This window comes from Paracoccidioides lutzii (assembly GCF_000150705.2).
Source record: "Paracoccidioides lutzii Pb01 unplaced genomic scaffold supercont2.7, whole genome shotgun sequence".
Lineage (NCBI taxonomy): Eukaryota > Fungi > Ascomycota > Eurotiomycetes > Onygenales > Ajellomycetaceae > Paracoccidioides > Paracoccidioides lutzii.
Window position 1 is genome coordinate 331,328 of NW_015440953.1, and position 17,575 is coordinate 348,902.

Here is a 17,575-nt window from a genome sequence, read left to right on the forward strand (position 1 = left end):
CCTGATTGGGTTAAGGACAAGCAGCAGAATTAGAAGCAGAGCAATGACCAATCTCATCACGTGGTTCTACGAAAAGGGGGAGAGAAGGAGGCTGTGGGCGACAGTCAGAGAATACTTCTGATATCTGTAGGATCAGCAACATACAATACATACATACATATATATATATATATATATAACGTATCCCCTCTAACCTCCGGGGGTGTGGAACCCGTTTATCTCCCCCCGAAGCTCTCACATTTCCCCCATATCCTTGGCGAGCATAGTCCATACCTCCGTCAGTCTCCACTCCGGGTTATCTTTCATCTAGCTGTAGGGGTGGCAAGAGTTCCGCAGCTGTGGGGTGTGAGGTCCTCGAGGTTCTCGCCATGTTTCTATATGGATGGATTGGATTGGAACAAAACCATCTGGGAGGACAGCTAGTTATCTACTCAATGAGTAGTTAACTACAAAGAAGCAACATTACCAAAAAAAATAATAAAAATAAAAAATAAATAAATAAATAAATAAATAAATAAATAAATAAAAAGGAAAAGAAAAGAAAAGAAAAGAAAATGAAACCGGGGACTTTTATCTATAGTTAGATCTTGCTTAAACGTTATCTACATATTACGCAAAATATTCAAGAAGCATCAGAAACCAGCCATATCAAATTTTAATGACGAAATTTCTAGGCAGAAAAATAAGGGAGCAGAGAGAGGGAAAGGGATGAAAAGAGCTAGGCCTCGAGGATGAAAAGTTCAAGCCCATTTACCCAGCAATCCCATCAAAACCATTCCTGCAATCAACCCAAAGAACCCAACAGCGGACTTAACGAATCCCGAATTTCGCAAATCACCATACAACCAGTCGTGACTCCACATATCAATCAGAGCCACCCATGCCAAAATACCGGCCGACAACGCATCCAGTGTTCCAATGGCAATGATGGTGGACCGGTCGTTGCCGTTGAATCTATGCAGCACGCCCAAGCCAATGGCCATACCCACCGGTGTGATGAGTGCAAACATAAGCGCCATGGTAAGCTTGGATGCGGTCACGGTTGTTTTCAGGTTGGCGATTCGTGCGCCCAAGGCCAGGCCCTCGAACATTTGATGGAAGATAATAACGATGAAGAGGCTGATGTACCCGGAATCACCGGCGAGGACAAGGGTAAGGCCGATTACTGGAAGATTTCATGAGTCGTCTGGATTGGGAGACTGGGGGATGTAAAAGTGCAAAAGAGGTCAACATCTACTTACTGATAGAGTGGAAGATGATGCCGGCCTCCATTACCATCACGCTTAGTTTGTCATCTGGTTGAACAAGGGTATGCTGGTGGCCAAGGTTCGTCAACGTGGTTGAGGGTGGTTCGCTGTCACTACCATTGGGGGATTTTGCTTGCGGGATCTTCGATTGAACTTCGCTATTTGGCTCCAACTCTGCATCACCATGTGCATGCGGCTTGGAGTCTGGTGTCCTGGCAAGAATTATTCGGTTTCCAATGTACTCGACCAGAAACGACAAGAAGATACCAGCCATCACGATTGCAGCTGTGGTTGCTTCGTAGTTCAAACCCCTCAAGCATCGATTTTGGAATAGGAGTTGTGCATGGGTAAGCAGCTGGAAGGTTTTGTTGTGAGCGTGTAGTCCTATCAATATGGAAGAATAACATCTCGACACAGAAACATACATGAACAAACGCAGTGGCCACCATGATGCCAGTGCCAAACTGTTTAATGATAGTGAAAACCACTCCATTCAAACTCGAATTGAAAAATCGAGCCCATAGAATCGGGCCAAAGACGGCTATGCCGCTAGTAGCTAGGATAGCGAATAGAGATCCAATTCGAAGAGGTACATTATAGTTCCGATCTCTTCGTTCACACGATACTGGGGCTGAGCTATCGGCGTCACCGTTGCAATGCCTAAAATACGTCAATGAATGAATCTGAGTTGTCTGTGTTCATAGCACGTACTCTACACCGCCATGGAAATGGCACGATTGCTGCATTCCCTGACCATGTCCTCCATGCTGGCCCGCGCCCGATGTTTGAGAAGGCATAAGTACTTTAACCTCATCGCCGCTGGCACCTACGCAGAATCTGCAATTGGACTTAGCACTGTACATGCAAATATTGGATCTGGGGGTCATAGAGAACTACGAACCTATCAGGTCCGTGCGTATGACAATTTGTATATTGTGAAGGTACTGGTGAAGTAGGAGTTCCGAGAGCTGAGACCTCAACCTCATCCCCATTACCCTCAACACAAAATCTGGCAGAAAAATTAGCTATTGAGTCTCACAATCCTTCTTTTCGTTTTCCATTATGTTATTTCGATATTTGTTATGGGGCGTCTAAACTTGGGGAGACAAGAAAACCTACGTTTTTGGTCCATGCGTATGGCAACTAGTAATTGCCGTTGTTTGAGGAGCACCGGTGGTGGTGGTTATGTTGGACTGGCTTGTTTGTGGAGTCATAGAGGTCATTGATGTAGAGACGGGGACCTCCGTCCCATCCGGTCCAACACAAAACCTAAGCGCGGAATTTGGCATTAGAGATATGTAAGGGCAGCTGAATTCAGAAAGGGGTCAGCGCACAATGTGCTCCCATGGGTATGGCAGCTCGAGAGAGATTGTGAAGAAGCCAGCAAACTGCTTGACAACAATAGACTGACGCCTAGGGCTACACCGGCGGAGACCATCTTGCTCCCCCAGCGCACTCAAAGGAGAAATAATATGGTATTTTGGGGGCGAAGTTTCCTTGGAATTCAGGTCGTTAAGAATCCCAATTCTTAAATACGAACCACGCAACTGATTCGCCTCAGAAATATATATATGGTTCTTGGAAAAAGAAGTCTAAAATGAAAGATTTGTATAGAATTGTTATATAGAAATATAATAAAAGCACACAACTCTTATAGGGAAAAAATTAAATATCGGAATCACCAAGGTAGGTAACAAGGGAGAGCAACAAACACCTTCTTGTACAGCGGGGGTATATCAAAGAAAGGAACCCATGAACCCGCAGGGGACGCAAAGGACATTTATATCTGTCATCGCCAGCCCTAGGATGAAAAGAGACGGTTCCTAATTGTATCTCCTAGGGATTCCCTACAACAATAATCTAACCTGGGAGCAGAGAACCAACACCCCCCACGAGGACCTTGGGGGCACAGCAGCAAATTTTGCTGGGTTCTTGGCCGGGCATCAGAGGAGATTGCGGCTCGAGCGGGGCGTAGGAGAATTTGCTCAACAAGTGGCTGTGTGGCCCGCAAGGTTAACGGCCAACGCCAGAGAGGGATTCCAATTTGGATGTGTGTATGTCAGTACATACTTGCGGTCGAGGCGGATATGGCCCAACGGGAATCCCGATCGCCTTTAACCAGCCAGGGTCAAGCAGACAAAGAATTTTCAACACTGATGGCGGGCTATAGGCAAGACTTGGAGGGCCTCATGTTGGCCCTGTTCAACTCTGCGTGGCATGTACGGTACTGCACATAACGCACATCCATGGATTCACCCTTTGTTGTTATCGTAGCTAAATTTTAATGAGGCAACCTAATAGAGTTTGGGAGAGACTATAACGTTAACTACATGGCATGTTTGTGCTGACTCAACCTTGGGGCGTCATCTCACGGAAGGGAGTTAACGTTGGTGTGAATGCAAGAGTCATATGAGTAGATGCGCCTAATAACTGCCAGCCGAAGATCTGAACTATATATAGGGTGGCACGTGATTAGGGTACCTGCTGTGTTGCCTGCTTGGATGTAACTCTGGCATGATAATGTTCATCAGTTTGCTCTAGAGCAATGGATTTATTTACATTCAATGTTGTCAACACGGCTCCCTTCCCAACACGGAAGAAACCGCTGGTGCTAACCCAACTAATATCAGTATATTATTCTGACCTCCCTCTTGCGCGACGAAAGGCGGGGAAAATTTACAATCAAGGCCATAACAATGCATATTGGCTGTAGAAATGATCGATTAATGTCCACTTCCAGATCAAGCCAGAGCTGCGTATCAGCATGTTTCACTAAATATAGAAATGGCAGTTGGGAATGAAAAACGGTGTCTCAGCGCATATATATATATTTGTCAGGATCTAGACGAAAATAAACGCAGAAAAGCCATGAGAGATACCTACCTGCACGATTCGACTAGGTCTGACATTCCGTTCAGTGTTTAGTTACGGGAGAGCTTCCGTTATCTGATCTAGGTAGGCTTACTATTATTGTGCTCGCCGGGTGGGATAATGCAATATCACCAGATACATCTATTATATATAGTTCAAAGTGTTCAATTTTAACTGTAGTTATCAATAGGAACAAACCATGTTTATTAAAAATTAGACTATTAGGTTTAGAACATCTTATTCTTGTATGTTCAATGGTGACCACAGTTGCTGCAACTCTGTGAGGCTTGTAATTGTGTGATTGTGAGATGGGAGCTTCAAGTTTTTTCAATTACAATCATGCTTTCATTTAACAGATAACTAGTTTGTGCGGGGGGGGAGAAGTAGGTCTTTGAGCTTCCTCTCATGTAAGACCTTTTTTATGTTGAACTAGTTTTCTGAATCTCGAATGTTTCTTCTTCTTCTTCTTCTTCTTCTTCTTCTCATTTAAAGTAGTAGTTTTATTCTGACATTACTTCTTGCATCTGAAGCAATTACCATTTCATACTTGATAGTTTTAAAAATTTGATTAAATCTTGTTTTAAATTGGTTCAGATAGAGTTCCAACAATCTTGATCAAATAGTTGTATAACTTTTCTTGCTTGTCTTTGCAATTGATAAGTAATCTTAGATGTTTGCAGAACTTAAGATGACTGCGAGTTGCTGAATTAGCCTCTTAGAGAGATTGATGTATGAAGCTGAATCTTGAGGATCGGTTCCGAAGTTCTGTATAACGCTTGATGAGATATGAAACCCAGGGCTTGCAACCCAGGACCTGGTGGAGGAAGATAGGATCTCGTACGGCAAGGAGATGATTTGCCATATTCTCAATGGAAACAAAGTCTAGGGGGCAATCCCCGCTTGGCCAGGCCTAGCACCCATTGAATAAGGATTTCCTCTTCAGCTTCAGTCAACTGGTGTGAATTTGCGGGTAAGATCGTACGTCAAGAATGTCCATTCAATCGGTATAGAGGCAAGAGCAGAGAGTATGGAATATTAGTTATCACCACAGCCTTGCTGCTTCGAGGATAGAAGTAATATCTCTTTTTCTTTTTCTTTTTTTTTTGTTTGTTTTCAAGGTAGTAATTGCAATCTCATTTCTCTCTAATTCTGGAGAGCTTTTATTTTTATTTCCATTGAGAATTGGTAGCACTCCGACGTGCCAAGTGGATAGATTGGCAAATTGGTGGCATGTTTCATAGTTTGTTACCTACCTTATTTGCCCATGGTAACGTAGTTAAGCCACCACTGAGCAGATCACTCCCCTCCCCCCTCCAAGCTCGACAAATTTTCAAATTAAGCAACAACCACTAGGGATAATATTACGCTTGGGCCTGTGAGCAGCCAGGAGCTCTCTATGACCTGCACTGCAACATTTACTAGAGCGTGCTGGTGCTCGCTTTCGAGTCTCTCAGGGGATTTGAATCCTCAACCGACCCCTCAACAAGCTGATTTGGTCGAGAGCTTGATTGACTAGAAAGAACATCTGTTACGACATTTAATCTTGCTGCTCTGCCGTTCCAACTGAGTCACATTGCCAGGAGTCTTGAGGGTCCAGATTTACTGGGATCCATGAGCTGACCCTGGGGGGAGGGTAAGGAGTATGGAATTGGGTATGTAGTCGAGTAAGAATCTCATCTGGATTGTATTGCACTAGGCTTCTCTGACTTTGAATCCGTTTCTTATAGAAGTTATCCTTTACCTCCTTGTCAATATGATTGACCCCTAATCTCATGCTTTGCTTCACCTTCCTGCCATGCATTCTCTTTTATGAAGGAAGGCAGCTCACATCTAGTGAGCTAGTTACAGTAGATGAGAAGAATGAGGAGGCATCTCCTGCAGCCATGTTAAGCCAAGCTCATCCGTAGTCCAGCCCTTGTCGCTAAACAGCAATTACCCCCTCTGCTAGCAGCTGCTGCTCATACCATGAGCTTTGATGAGGCTTTGTCCTTCAGCATAATCATGGGAGGCAGAGCAGCCCCATCCCGCAACATTGACTGCCTCAATCACAGTTGCCCATTCTCTATTCCCTGGCTGTACAAGAAGAGCTGGCTTCCCTCTCTCTCAGTTCTGGTCACTACTAGAGCTGTTGAGACGACTCCCAATAGAAAGCCGACCTCATCAAAGTTGTACATATCCTCCGGCCACAATGCCCATACTTTTTTATAGCATTAACCACCAATCTAAACCACTCACGCAAGAGCTTTGAATCCTCGCATAAATCTCCCTGATAGTCGTATTTGCGTGAGAATCTAGTCTCTAGTTCAGAGTGCCGTTTTATAAATCTATTGACCAGTTGATTCCTACAGAACTAGAAGTACGGGATCCGGGCTCTGCCAGTAGTAGATTGGCCATCTCTCGTACAATCGCAATTCAGGAAGGCTGTCCTCTCTCATTCTCGGATACCATACATTGAACTAGAGATTCTTCTTTCTGTAGAGGTAAATTTTTGACGCTTTGGTTGCGAATTCGCGCGTCACATTCGACCGCGTAGGTTAACCATAGACTAGAGCGGACGAAGGAGTATCGTACGTCTTAGCAGCGGCTCGAATAGATAGAATTTGCTTGGTGTTATAGGCTCTAATAATTAGCCAATAAAAGAAATCCCCTCTTGATTGGAAACTTCTTTGCTAGAGGTGGCTGGTGTATTTTTGAATAATATTCTGGATATAGTTAGAGAGGATTGGAATGACCCGCTCAGTGGTGGATTACATAACAAAACTGTGGCTTTATCCAAGTATCTAAAACTGGAAGAATTCCGCCTCCGCGGCTTGCAAATGGATTCCAAATAAACCACTCATTATTTATTCTCTCACACAATTGATGTCAACCATGTTTAAAACACATCGTCCGAAACGACATGTCCACAATCCACGGTACTAAAATATCTGGAATGGGGAAATACGGTGCCTCCTACGGAGTACAGCGACTCCGAATACATTATTAAGGGGGCGCTGCCTGTTCCAACCGATCGCATTGGTCTAAACCGAAATAATATGGACCGTCAAAGGCGCGGGCGGGGCTTCGTAACATAAGATCAGCCAAAGAAAAAGTAGAATATGGTGACGGGATGGAACTGGAGAATGAGAAGAGAAGCCATGCTAATAGCACTCCATCAAGAGGATCCCATCAGATGGGTTGTTGGCCAAAAATAGAGTAGTTCTCCCATAGGGGGAATCGAACCCCCGGCTAGCGTGTGAGAGACGCTGATGTTAGCCACTACACCATATGGGATTTGATTAATGATTCACTCTGGACGCAGCCATACATCAGGGCAGTGACAGTGGACTGACTGACTTGATCAATGTGGTAAATACTTAACATTTGCCCTACACTCATCTTTTTGATGCTTCTTCCCTGCGGCTTTTCCACCGGCTCCAAATTGTTTCGGCTGCCTTAGCTGTCCCATCTCAAAAGTGCCAAGCTGACTATCTATCGTGATGAAGAGGTTTGCGCTCTTCGGCTCTCCTTCCATCCATTGATGCACACTGGTATGTATGCACGCATCGTTAGGTGGAACCCCATGTCGCATCGAGTTCAACGATGTCAGCCTGGGTTATTCAGATGCGCTCAACCTGCGAAGAAGTGCTTCGTCCGGAGTCTTCGACATGGTTAGCCACCAAGTTTCTTTGCTGTCCAGTCCATGTATATGTCAATATACATAGCTGCGTGTGTCAGAGTAAAGGAAAAACGTCTTGAAGACTCATCTCGCGATTTTCAAACATTTCAATTAGCCGCGGGTGTGGAAGAGCTTGGAAGGGAAATATCAATTAATTCCGCAAGAGATAACTGCATGCGGGTCTGATTACCGCTTTGGGCAGGCTGTGATTATAGGGCTGATGGGTGTTTGATATCGCCATCGTCTTCTTCCTAGGCTCTTTGGCGCCTGTGCCCGCTCCTGGTTCGCTAATCTCGTATAGCTGCACGCGATTCCTTCTCTTGTTGTTGTTGGATCTTTTGTTGCTCTCTCTGTTCGTTCTCCACAAGCTGTTTAGCAGCTGCAGCTGTTTTCGCCTTCTCCTGGTGTTGTGGCAGCTTCTATAGAGTCCGCCTCATGTTGCACCTTCCATTCAGCGAGTTCTAACTGCTTCTCCCCCGAGAATAGCATGTTGAAGCTTGGCCTCTTCTTTATATGAGCATGACCATTTCGATTTTTGCAGTTTTATCTGCGTCAGCTTGCTCTCGCGGCGTACACCAGTAGGTGAGAAGAACTGCGCCAGCAGAGGATTTGATGGATCAACTAATTGTATACATTTACTGCGTTTCCTTCGCCTCCTTTGATTTTATTAGAGATGAGAAGAGATTTTTATTCTCTATTAAGAGAATCTCTTGATTCAGAGCAAAATTCTCCCTGGTACGAAGAATTTCCTAAACACAACTAAAAGCTGATGGTGGCGCTGGTTTACCCGCTTCATGTTGCCTCGTAAAGCTTGTATAGACGTAGTAGTACGCTGCTGGACCACCTCGGGGGGGGGGGGGGGGGGGGGTTTGAATCGTTTTGAGAACAACGGTTGGATTTAATGGAAGGAGGCCCCGGGGAAGGGGATCTAACATTTTCTGGTGCAGTAGAGGCCTCCCATGAAGAGCGGGAAAACTGTCAGAAACCTCGTTTCCTAGAGCGCATCCAGCTGTAGCCAGTCTGTGCATGAGAATCTAGCTGCTCTGAATAGGCCTTTGCCAACGGTCCAAATATCCCAACACTTAGGGCTGTAGATGCTTTAGATGGTGTGTAGAGAGGGGAGAAAGGACTGCAAGCAAAATTTGATTCTAGTCGGCGTAGTTGATGAAGGCCATATTATATGACATGAATGGCTGTCTATTTAATATCAGCAGTCGGCAGCACCGCCCAGCCTTCTTCGTTTGTATGGACGTCAAACACCTTTCTCTAAGCCAAACTTGGCTGTATTCATCATTGCTACATCCATTCGCTGAAGCAGTGAAGAAGGCCTGGTCTCTCTTAGGGTCAAAACCGGTCAGCCAGGTATCTTGCATGTCCCTGGAATTCCCACGGGATATGAGAGCCGGTGCAATAACAGTAGCCAGGCCAAGAAGGTGGCCTTTTTCGTCGAAATTATAGGAGTTCTCGGGCAGAATATTACACTGTGTGATATTCTCCTGCAGCTATTCGATGGATGTCAGTCAAAATCTCATGGAATTGAACACGAAAAAGAAGAAAATAAATAAATAAAATAAAATAAAATAACGATGGTAAAGAAGTGGTCAAAATGGTGGCTGTTATCCGCCTGCATCCTCTTTTGATGCAGAGCACGGAAGATAAAGTTACGCTTTTTTAACTTGTTCTTAATGGCGTTCACAGAAGACACCCAGTTATTTATACTGTCATTTTAGTCATCTCAAGCACGAAATTTCGTAGGATTTGAGGCATCACAGCGAAGAAGCCACAATCGGCAAACCGGTTGATATGCATAGAACGCGTCGTTCTTCAGGAGTTATGGGTGAGATTCCGACAGTACGTTGATGTTGCCTCTCCTGTTGACCTCTGAACCACCACATCAATATAACTCAATCCTAACTATCTCTTCACTCTTCACTGATGGGTGGTTAGTTAGTGAGTGGGGTTGATTAAAATGCAAAAAGCATACTTTTGTTGGGTGATGAATCCCTTTAAGCATTTGCCTTGAGACTGACTACATATAGAACCAGCACCTGATGCCGCTCCCCAAAGGGTGAATCTTACTTCTCTGCGACCAACCAAAGGTTGATGCATGCATTTTTCATAATTAACTAGTTAACTAGTTAAGCAACAGTCACTTTTAGTCAGACGAATATAAAGTCCAACACATGGAAATGCCATATTATTGACTTGGGGCCAGTGATTCAAGAGAGCAGGACATATCGAGCTGCATGGATGGGCCCGGGTTTTATTGGTTGACTCCAACAGGCTTCTCCGACGGGTGGACGATAACTGGTCATGATTCAAATGATCTGCTGCTGGGCAATGCAAGTATCTATGTTGGTCGCGTCAAGGGCATCCAGCGTTCGTTAGTGGATGCCTCTTACCATAATATCAGAGGAGGGGTCGTGGTGTTTTCGTCGTAATTCGTCTCTTTACGAATTCATCGCCACAGTTTCAGTGAAGACATTCAAGTGAATAAATGGATACGCGTCTTCTATGGTCCAATCCTTCTGCTGCACAATTACTTATTTACTAACAAATGCACACTGAAGCTCAGAATTCCAAACAAAGCAGACAAGTGGCCGAGTCGTCCGATATTTGGTTAGCAGCTGCTCCGCGTATCTAGCGGATGCTCATATAGTTACCGGCATATGCCAGCCGGATGGCGACACTGGCACGGCGAGCAAGAGCCAATGTGACGCTTGATATCCATCGAGATGAGATATGGATAAGGTGAACATTGTCTCAGCGGGTTTTACCGGGCAGAACAAATAACTAGTTATATAGCAGTCACATCCAATTTACAGAGGTCAAACCCCATAACTGCGGCTTTCGAATAGGACCTTGTGAGTGAATTCTCCGTATTTCCCCGTCCTTGTTCTCGCAGCTCACGACTCACGAGCAGTGGGACCGTCCTGACTCCTCACTGGCCTCAGACCGTCGGGTCTCAAGTAAGTGGGCTGGCAACCGTCGACTTAAATTAGGTCGCAAGCTAAATAGCCACCGCCTCGCGTTGTTGGCTAGTTTCCCCCAGCCATCGTTCTCCGGGTTGAGAATTCCACTTGCATGCTTTTTCGCCGGAGTGGCTGTCATAGCCTCCTCGGCTGAAGTCTCATAACTGATTTCAAACTGTGAAGAATTCTTGTCTGTTGATGACATCTGGAATATCAACACTTGATCGTTTCATGTGGATTCCTCTTGGAAACTGGAGAGTTGCTCGTTTGACAGCTTGATTTTATTTTCCAATCATCCACCAAGCGCAGGTTGTCTTGGGCGGGATATTTCGCGATGATAGTGGAGGAAACTCCTGGGTCCTTTGGAGACCGGAAAGAACGGTAATCGATCCGAATTCCCTTCGACCCTTCAACCCTCCCAACACAATGGAGTTAAACAAGAGACGGGTTCCCTTGGATAAACGGAAACGAACGGAGATCAGCTGTGACAAGTGTAAATCAAGGAAACAAAAATGCAACAGAGTTTTGGGTGAACCGCAGTGTCGTTATTGTCAAACACATGGAATCTTGTGCAGCACCACAAAGCCTCGCAAGCAACGACTATACGGCAGCGATGAGACCCTCCGAAACAGACTCACTCTTCTGGAATCCCTAGTCAAGGGCCTTGTCCCAGATGCCAATTTGTCAAGCAACGATGAAATGGTGAAGTTGGGCAAATCCCTAGGGATACCGCTCCCTATTGATGAGACCGCTACTGACGCGGAAGCAAAGCATGAGACTTCCGTTGCACAAGAGGACGAATATTCCCTTTCCTTGTTTCCGGATCAACAGGGCCAAATTCAATACATTGGCCCATCGAGCTCTTTTGAATTCCATCGGAAGCTGCGCATGCTGTTAGGCAGCTATGTAAACTTCGAGTTTACCATGTTCGGCCGCAATGCGGCAGACCAGTCCACTATATCCGAGACGTCAGCCATCGGTCAAACGGGCAGTGGGAAAGATCGACGAGGAAATGGAGAATTGGGCAACGTACTAAACGATTGCAGCTCACTTTCAAACCTTGTAAGGAAGCATGATGGACCAGTTTTGGATGCGTTGGTAGACACCTACTTTGATATCATCCACTCTGATTTCCCAGTGCTGCACGAAGCTTCATTTCGAGAGGCATATGAAATTTGGTCAGCAACAGGTTCCACCACAGATCCCGCCTGGCTTTGCGGCTTATTGTGTGCCCTCATTTTGTCTCGTCGTGTTATTGCTATCGTAGTACCGGAAGATGTAGAGATGAGGTGGTGGCGATATGTACAAGCACTGCTTCCTGCCGTGTTGTTTACAACAAATCTTTCTACTATTCAGGCGCTGATGCTATCTGCTTTACATCTACACAATACAAATCATCGAGATGCTTGTTGGAACCTTACCGGAATAGCAGTTCGTGTCGCCTTTGCCGTTGGTCTTCATCGTGACGAGGTTAAGCACCTGCAAGGCCCTCTTCGAAGGGAACTTGGGAAGCAGCTTTGGTGGACTCTGTATACCTTTGAGCAAATGCAAGTCTCGTCTTACGATCGGCCCAGCGCCATTGGGGATGTTGCCATATCTACGAGCCATCCCAATGAAAGAATTATAGGATTTGCTGGACACTACCCGCAAGACTTCATGAAATGGTCGCAACAGTTGGCCGTACTGTTAGCGTCAACATGCAAGGCGTTGAACAAAGCAGGAACAGGAATCATGTCGGGTGAAGAAGCCTACAGCAGGCCCCTCTCCCCAGAAGCTGGCATTTTACGGGACCTTAGTCGGTGGAAAGAAAGCCTGCCACAGCACTTGCGCCTCGATGTTGCTGATTCGCTTGCACCATCCTATCAAAGACCGGTTCTTCTACTTCACGCGCAATTTAATTATATAGTTGTCCTGATCTCCAAACCCGCACTATGGCGTAGAGCCGTGCTCTTATCCAGAGATTACAAGGAAACATTTCCTCAGAATTTACACACGGTATCAGAAACATGCGTTGACTCCGCACGAACCTTGGGCCGGCTGATGCGAAAGTTGGAAGCCTTCAGCCAGTTTAACGCCTTGACCTGGTGGGATATTTTCTATACGTTGATAAGTTCAATGGTCCTAGTTTTAGACATTCTCTGTAGTGTCAAGAAACATGGATCTCGCTCTTCTCCCGATTCGCAAATTCTCCTTCGAGAATTGGCGGAACTTGTAACCAGACAACTCCAGAACCCAAGGATGCCTGGCACTATGCGGACGTGGGCTATAGTAGTGGCCGACCTTAGCTCGATAACGGATAAGTTTGGATCTATAACTCAATCTTGTATTGGCTCGAGTGAGGGTTTTGGGAATTGGCATCTATCCGACGCAGGCAGTCCATACACATTTCCGAAAAACCCAATAGGAACTAGTCCAACTGAGCCCATCACTTCCGATGATTTCAACCTTACATTTGCCCCAGTTGCTTCCAGATTGAACGACAAGATGTGGTCAAGTAAATAAGCCCATGGTTTGATTTCAAACTTACATCGCCGTGTCATATTCTTGTCTTTCGGTTGCTAATGTTCTGTCTTCCTTTGAGACATCGATAACATTACCCATTAGCATCCCAGTTATATAGCGGATGTCTGTAGCCGATCGTTAATCCATTGGCTAAAACTAGGAAAAAGGAGCCTCGAGAAATGGCGGGAAAGTTGCCCCATGAAGGTTGGCATATATGTCCAAGGTAAGTTGCAAATAGCCCAAATTTTATTAATATATTAACCTCTGACTTGACCTCTTCAAGCCTTATCATGACACTTCTGACTGATTCATTTTACTGGCGAACCTTGACCCCGGCTCCGGAGCATTGGTAGGCTAATTCGCCACGAATTCTGCACGGCACACCAAGAAGAACACCGCCACCTCAAGAGATTGATGTACAAAGAGCGTCTGCTACATTCGCCTTGTGTATGGAAGACAAATTCTGGGGCGCTGAGTGCAGAGCAGGGGCATATTAAGGCGATAATCAATACTCATGACGCAAGTGGGTCTGGAATTCTCGATTCCTGTCAGTCCGCCGGGAAATATCAGGAGATTAATTTTAACTTACACATGGGTTGTGAACGTTGCTATAAGGCGCGGGATGAAACGTTCGACCCGCAATTATTTTCCGAATCGCCTTTACGCAAAGCGATTTAGGCTGCATGCTGTTAATGATGTGGACGAACATTGAATTTGTTACAAATTTCTCCTGGGAAGATCGGTCTGCTCGTTAAGCTGCACGTCACCGTCTAGCAAAGGGATTAAAATATAGTAAAAATTCGTGGTTCTTGGGTTCTTTATTTGACAACCATTTATTGCTGATTTTCTTTTCAACGTTTTTTTCTTCTAATGGCTTCTTTTTGGTCGCAAAGCCGGAAATTCTTTTAGATTCAAAACTAGCTACCGCAGCTCTCAATGTTTGCTGTGTCATTAAGCGGGCCCTTCTCTCACTTTCCCTTGGAATAGCTTTGTTCATGTCTCCCTCACGGAGCATCCGCACAGACCTCGTAGCGGTCGTCACATATACTTGAACCGCATGTTTCCGGATCCCAAGTCCAGAATCTTGTGGGATAAAGTAAATAATGGGTTGGCACGCAGTGTAGGTAATGAGACTTACACCAAGCGCGACACCGCGACTAGTTAACCACATTGTTTTTAGCCCGTGCTACTAAGCAAAGCATGACTTGTTTCTTCACAACGATGAAATAGTTCACTCCCCTAACGCGCTTCCGGACACATGCATCCGGCTAGCAGGGGAGCGCCATGTCAACAAAACAGTGCCTCTATCCTGTAACGTTGAGTACCTCACTCACCGACCCAATTTGCGACGTTTTTGGTCCACCACAGCAGATTCGAGAAAAATGATATCTAAAGCTTGCTAGCGATTGAACCGCAATGATCTAGTCGAATACTCGACTCGAGAGCAAAAGCTGTGACTGCCTTGGCTAGTGAAGTCCGAGGTTAGAGAAATAGGAACGGTGGAGCGCCTCAAGTTGCTAAATTGTTTATATGCTCAACCGCTATCAAATCTTTTAATCCTTTGTCTGAGGACTCTAATATTCGATCATAGCTCCATTATCTGTTGCCATCATTGGCGCGGGCATTGGTGGCCTCGCACTGGGCATCGGTCTCCGAAAACAGAATGTGCCTTGCAAAATCTATGAAGCGGGCCCACGATTCGATGCTGTTGGCGTAGGGCATTGGGATGGATCCGAATGCGTTGGAGGCGATGGAGCTCATGGGCAGGGATTTTTTCACGGATGTATGATGGTCGGGAATGCATACCCAGAGAAGCTGCATGAGCAGTTTGAGATCTTGAGCGCCAAACAGGGATTTGGAGCTGGAAATGGTTGGTATAATGGATTGGTTTCACACCCAAATTTCGAAAGGAGCAGTGCACATTGGAAAGCTCTTCTAGAAGTGATTGAATTTCCTTATCCCACAGGGCACAGTGGAGTTTAATAAGCGAGTGACACGGGGTTGAATACATAGAAGTCAAACAAGGACATTTGACGTTTTCTGACTGCCAAAACTATATCGGTGGATGCTGCCATTAGTTGTGATGGCATCAAGAGTATTACCAGGAGAGTGGTTTTTGGAGGAAAGATACTCAGAGGAAGTCGATGCGAAATGCTGCAATACCTATGTGTACAGAAATATCTGTCCCATAGGAGAGGCGGAACGAATGATCGGGTCTCTGGTTGAAAACGCAAAATGGTATATGCGCGAAGGGCGAGGATGCGTGATGTATCCTATCTCAAAGGGAGAGGAGGTCAACATCGTTGTTTTCATCAAGGACGAGAATCCCTGCTGGGAGAGCAGAATAACGGTGCAAGTTTCAAGAGAAGAAATGCTGTCCGATTTAGATAGTTTCGATCAAAGACTCATGACGCTGTTGGATGTGAGTTCTCCTTCTTTCTCTTGGGGCATCACGTTGACATTTGCGACGTCTCTCTCGTGCCCAAGAAATGGAATCATTATCTAGAGGCTAATCGGTAATACACAGAACACCAAACCTTAAAGATGGTCCATACTCCATCATCCAAATACCTCGATCTACTACAACGGCCGTGTTTGTCTCCTCGGGGTTTCAGCGCTTGCCTCAAGTCCTAGTCAGGCAGCGGGCGCTGGAACAAGGACTGGAGGATGCGTTGATCTTATCCAAGCTCCTCGGTCTGGTAACGAGTCCGGACCAACTTGAAATTGCCTTCCAAGTTGCACAATTCCATCCGCCAACCACGGGCCCAGGCTGTGGACCAAGAGAGTCAGGAAGTTCTCTTTGCTTATTTTCTGGTACATCCTGATTTCAGCCACGGTATACAGAAACTTACAAACTTCGCCAACAAAAGGCTGTCCGTTGATCTGGTTCTATGACTTGGGTGCCGATGTACAGGCGGCTGAGGATCGGTTTAAAGAGTTGACCACGAAGGATTAAGATTAATCCTTCTTATCCCACGGGAGGGAAATCGACAAGGCCAGTGAGTAATGGTCCAGAATTATTGATGGTGGGAAGATTGAGCCACCCGCTAAATGCGGAGGTTGAGTTTCAGTCACTGTGGTTCACTATGGTTGGCTGTGGGGCTTAATCGGCTGGAATGGATAGCTGGGCATCTTTGTTTAACAGAGAGAGTTTTTTTGTTTTGTTCCGAACGACGAAGCAGAATTGAATGTCATCATTGAGCCCTAATTGCTTAACATTTGAATTGTATTCTCATGTGCTCCAAGAGGTGCTGTGCTACAAGAGGTGCTGTGCTCCATGTTCTTCAGCAGACTCTCCATGCTTCAAAGGGAGAATTCCCAGCTAATCCCATGAGCTTGAAGGTTTACCCCCAACCAATTCCGCTCTCCAGCTGCTTGCTGTCACTCGATGACGACGACATGACTGAAGCTTGCTTTTCTCTGTAACAACTGGGCCATCTTCCGAACACGATCGTAAAGATGACAAGGTGTACCGTGAGGCTTCGGTTCCACCTCTGCCCCCTACGCCATGAAGATAGATTAAAACAACCATCCCAGGATGTCCTCTGGATCATAATAGCTTGCTAACGACAGCTTCTTGAACCGTCACGTTGTCTGGTCGTTGAAACACAGAGTGGCTTCTTGCCGGCACAGCCCCAACAAATGGAAGCCAGCATCCGCTGATGCGGATAAATGTTAGTTATACAGCGTGTCCTGACTGGGCAGAAGCAGACGGTGAGTCTGAGCATATCATACATAATAAACATAATAACCTTCTAGAACAGTAGTTAATGACAGAAGCTGCCGTGGACGACTTTTGATCATTGCATCCGGCTCAGAGATTTGGTGTTTAGGAGAGGTTCCAGAGTAAAGACCGGGAATGCCGGATCTCAGACTGGGTTGTTTGTTTGGACTGAAGCGCCAATGTGGTGCCCCTTGGACCTTGGAGGAAAGTTTGAGATTGGGGGATCTTGTTAGAGGCAATTTTAGCTAGTTAGTTTAGGGGAATAGGAATGATTCAGCTAGATCTGACCCTCGGTGAGGCTGCGTCATCTGGCCAATAACTAATTAGTTAGTTAGGTAGTAGCTGTGAGTTATTGGCTTTTCCAAAGGATTGTTCCCAAAGTTCCATCTTAAACTGGATGGGCGTTGACTCTCCAACGCACGACAGCAGGATGCTGGGGGATCTAACGATTAATAACTGACTGATTCGTTTACGGGCTCCAGCCTTACCAGCTTGTAGAGGCTTTCGGTTTTTTGCATCACAAAACTGCGCTGGTTCTCTGGCTCCTCGTTCTTCCCTGTTGAAAACTGGGCAACACGGGAGCCCAGAGTAAACTGGGATG

General features: G+C 45.7%; 5 protein-coding genes and 1 non-coding gene across 6 annotated transcripts; 2 read left to right on the top strand and 4 right to left on the bottom strand.

The window, feature by feature from the left end:
- Nucleotides 1-740: 740 nt before the first annotated feature.
- PAAG_03419 (zinc-regulated transporter 2) lies at nucleotides 741-2,685 on the bottom strand (the record flags this gene model as incomplete). The annotated part of the gene is made up of 7 exons (XM_002794828.2): nucleotides 741-1,165; nucleotides 1,242-1,602; nucleotides 1,673-1,907; nucleotides 1,959-2,084; nucleotides 2,149-2,256; nucleotides 2,367-2,516; nucleotides 2,582-2,685. The coding sequence occupies 7 exons, from the start codon at nucleotides 2,683-2,685 to the stop codon at nucleotides 741-743; spliced, it is 1,509 nt and encodes a 502-aa protein (XP_002794874.1).
- Nucleotides 2,686-5,655: 2,970 nt separating this feature from the next.
- PAAG_03421 (hypothetical protein) lies at nucleotides 5,656-6,003 on the bottom strand (the record flags this gene model as incomplete). Its single annotated transcript, XM_015844963.1, has 2 exons — nucleotides 5,656-5,922; nucleotides 5,947-6,003. 2 exons carry the CDS (start codon nucleotides 6,001-6,003, stop codon nucleotides 5,656-5,658), a joined length of 324 nt encoding a protein of 107 aa, XP_015701937.1.
- Nucleotides 6,004-7,319: 1,316 nt separating this feature from the next.
- On the bottom strand, nucleotides 7,320-7,391 carry PAAG_11613. Its single transcript has one exon. It is a non-coding gene; the product is annotated as a tRNA-Glu (tRNA).
- Nucleotides 7,392-10,689: 3,298 nt separating this feature from the next.
- PAAG_03422 (hypothetical protein) lies at nucleotides 10,690-10,953 on the bottom strand (the record flags this gene model as incomplete). The annotated part of the gene is made up of 1 exon (XM_002794831.2): nucleotides 10,690-10,953. One exon carries the CDS (start codon nucleotides 10,951-10,953, stop codon nucleotides 10,690-10,692), a length of 264 nt encoding a protein of 87 aa, XP_002794877.2.
- Nucleotides 10,954-11,174: 221 nt separating this feature from the next.
- PAAG_03423 (hypothetical protein) lies at nucleotides 11,175-13,250 on the top strand (the record flags this gene model as incomplete). Its single annotated transcript, XM_002794832.1, has 1 exon — nucleotides 11,175-13,250. One exon carries the CDS (start codon nucleotides 11,175-11,177, stop codon nucleotides 13,248-13,250), a length of 2,076 nt encoding a protein of 691 aa, XP_002794878.1.
- Nucleotides 13,251-14,353: 1,103 nt separating this feature from the next.
- On the top strand, nucleotides 14,354-16,206 carry PAAG_11614 (hypothetical protein; the record flags this gene model as incomplete). The annotated part of the gene is made up of 6 exons (XM_015847231.1): nucleotides 14,354-14,370; nucleotides 14,676-14,731; nucleotides 14,842-15,120; nucleotides 15,329-15,704; nucleotides 15,778-16,035; nucleotides 16,095-16,206. The coding sequence occupies 6 exons, from the start codon at nucleotides 14,354-14,356 to the stop codon at nucleotides 16,204-16,206; spliced, it is 1,098 nt and encodes a 365-aa protein (XP_015703140.1).
- Nucleotides 16,207-17,575: the final 1,369 nt, after the last annotated feature.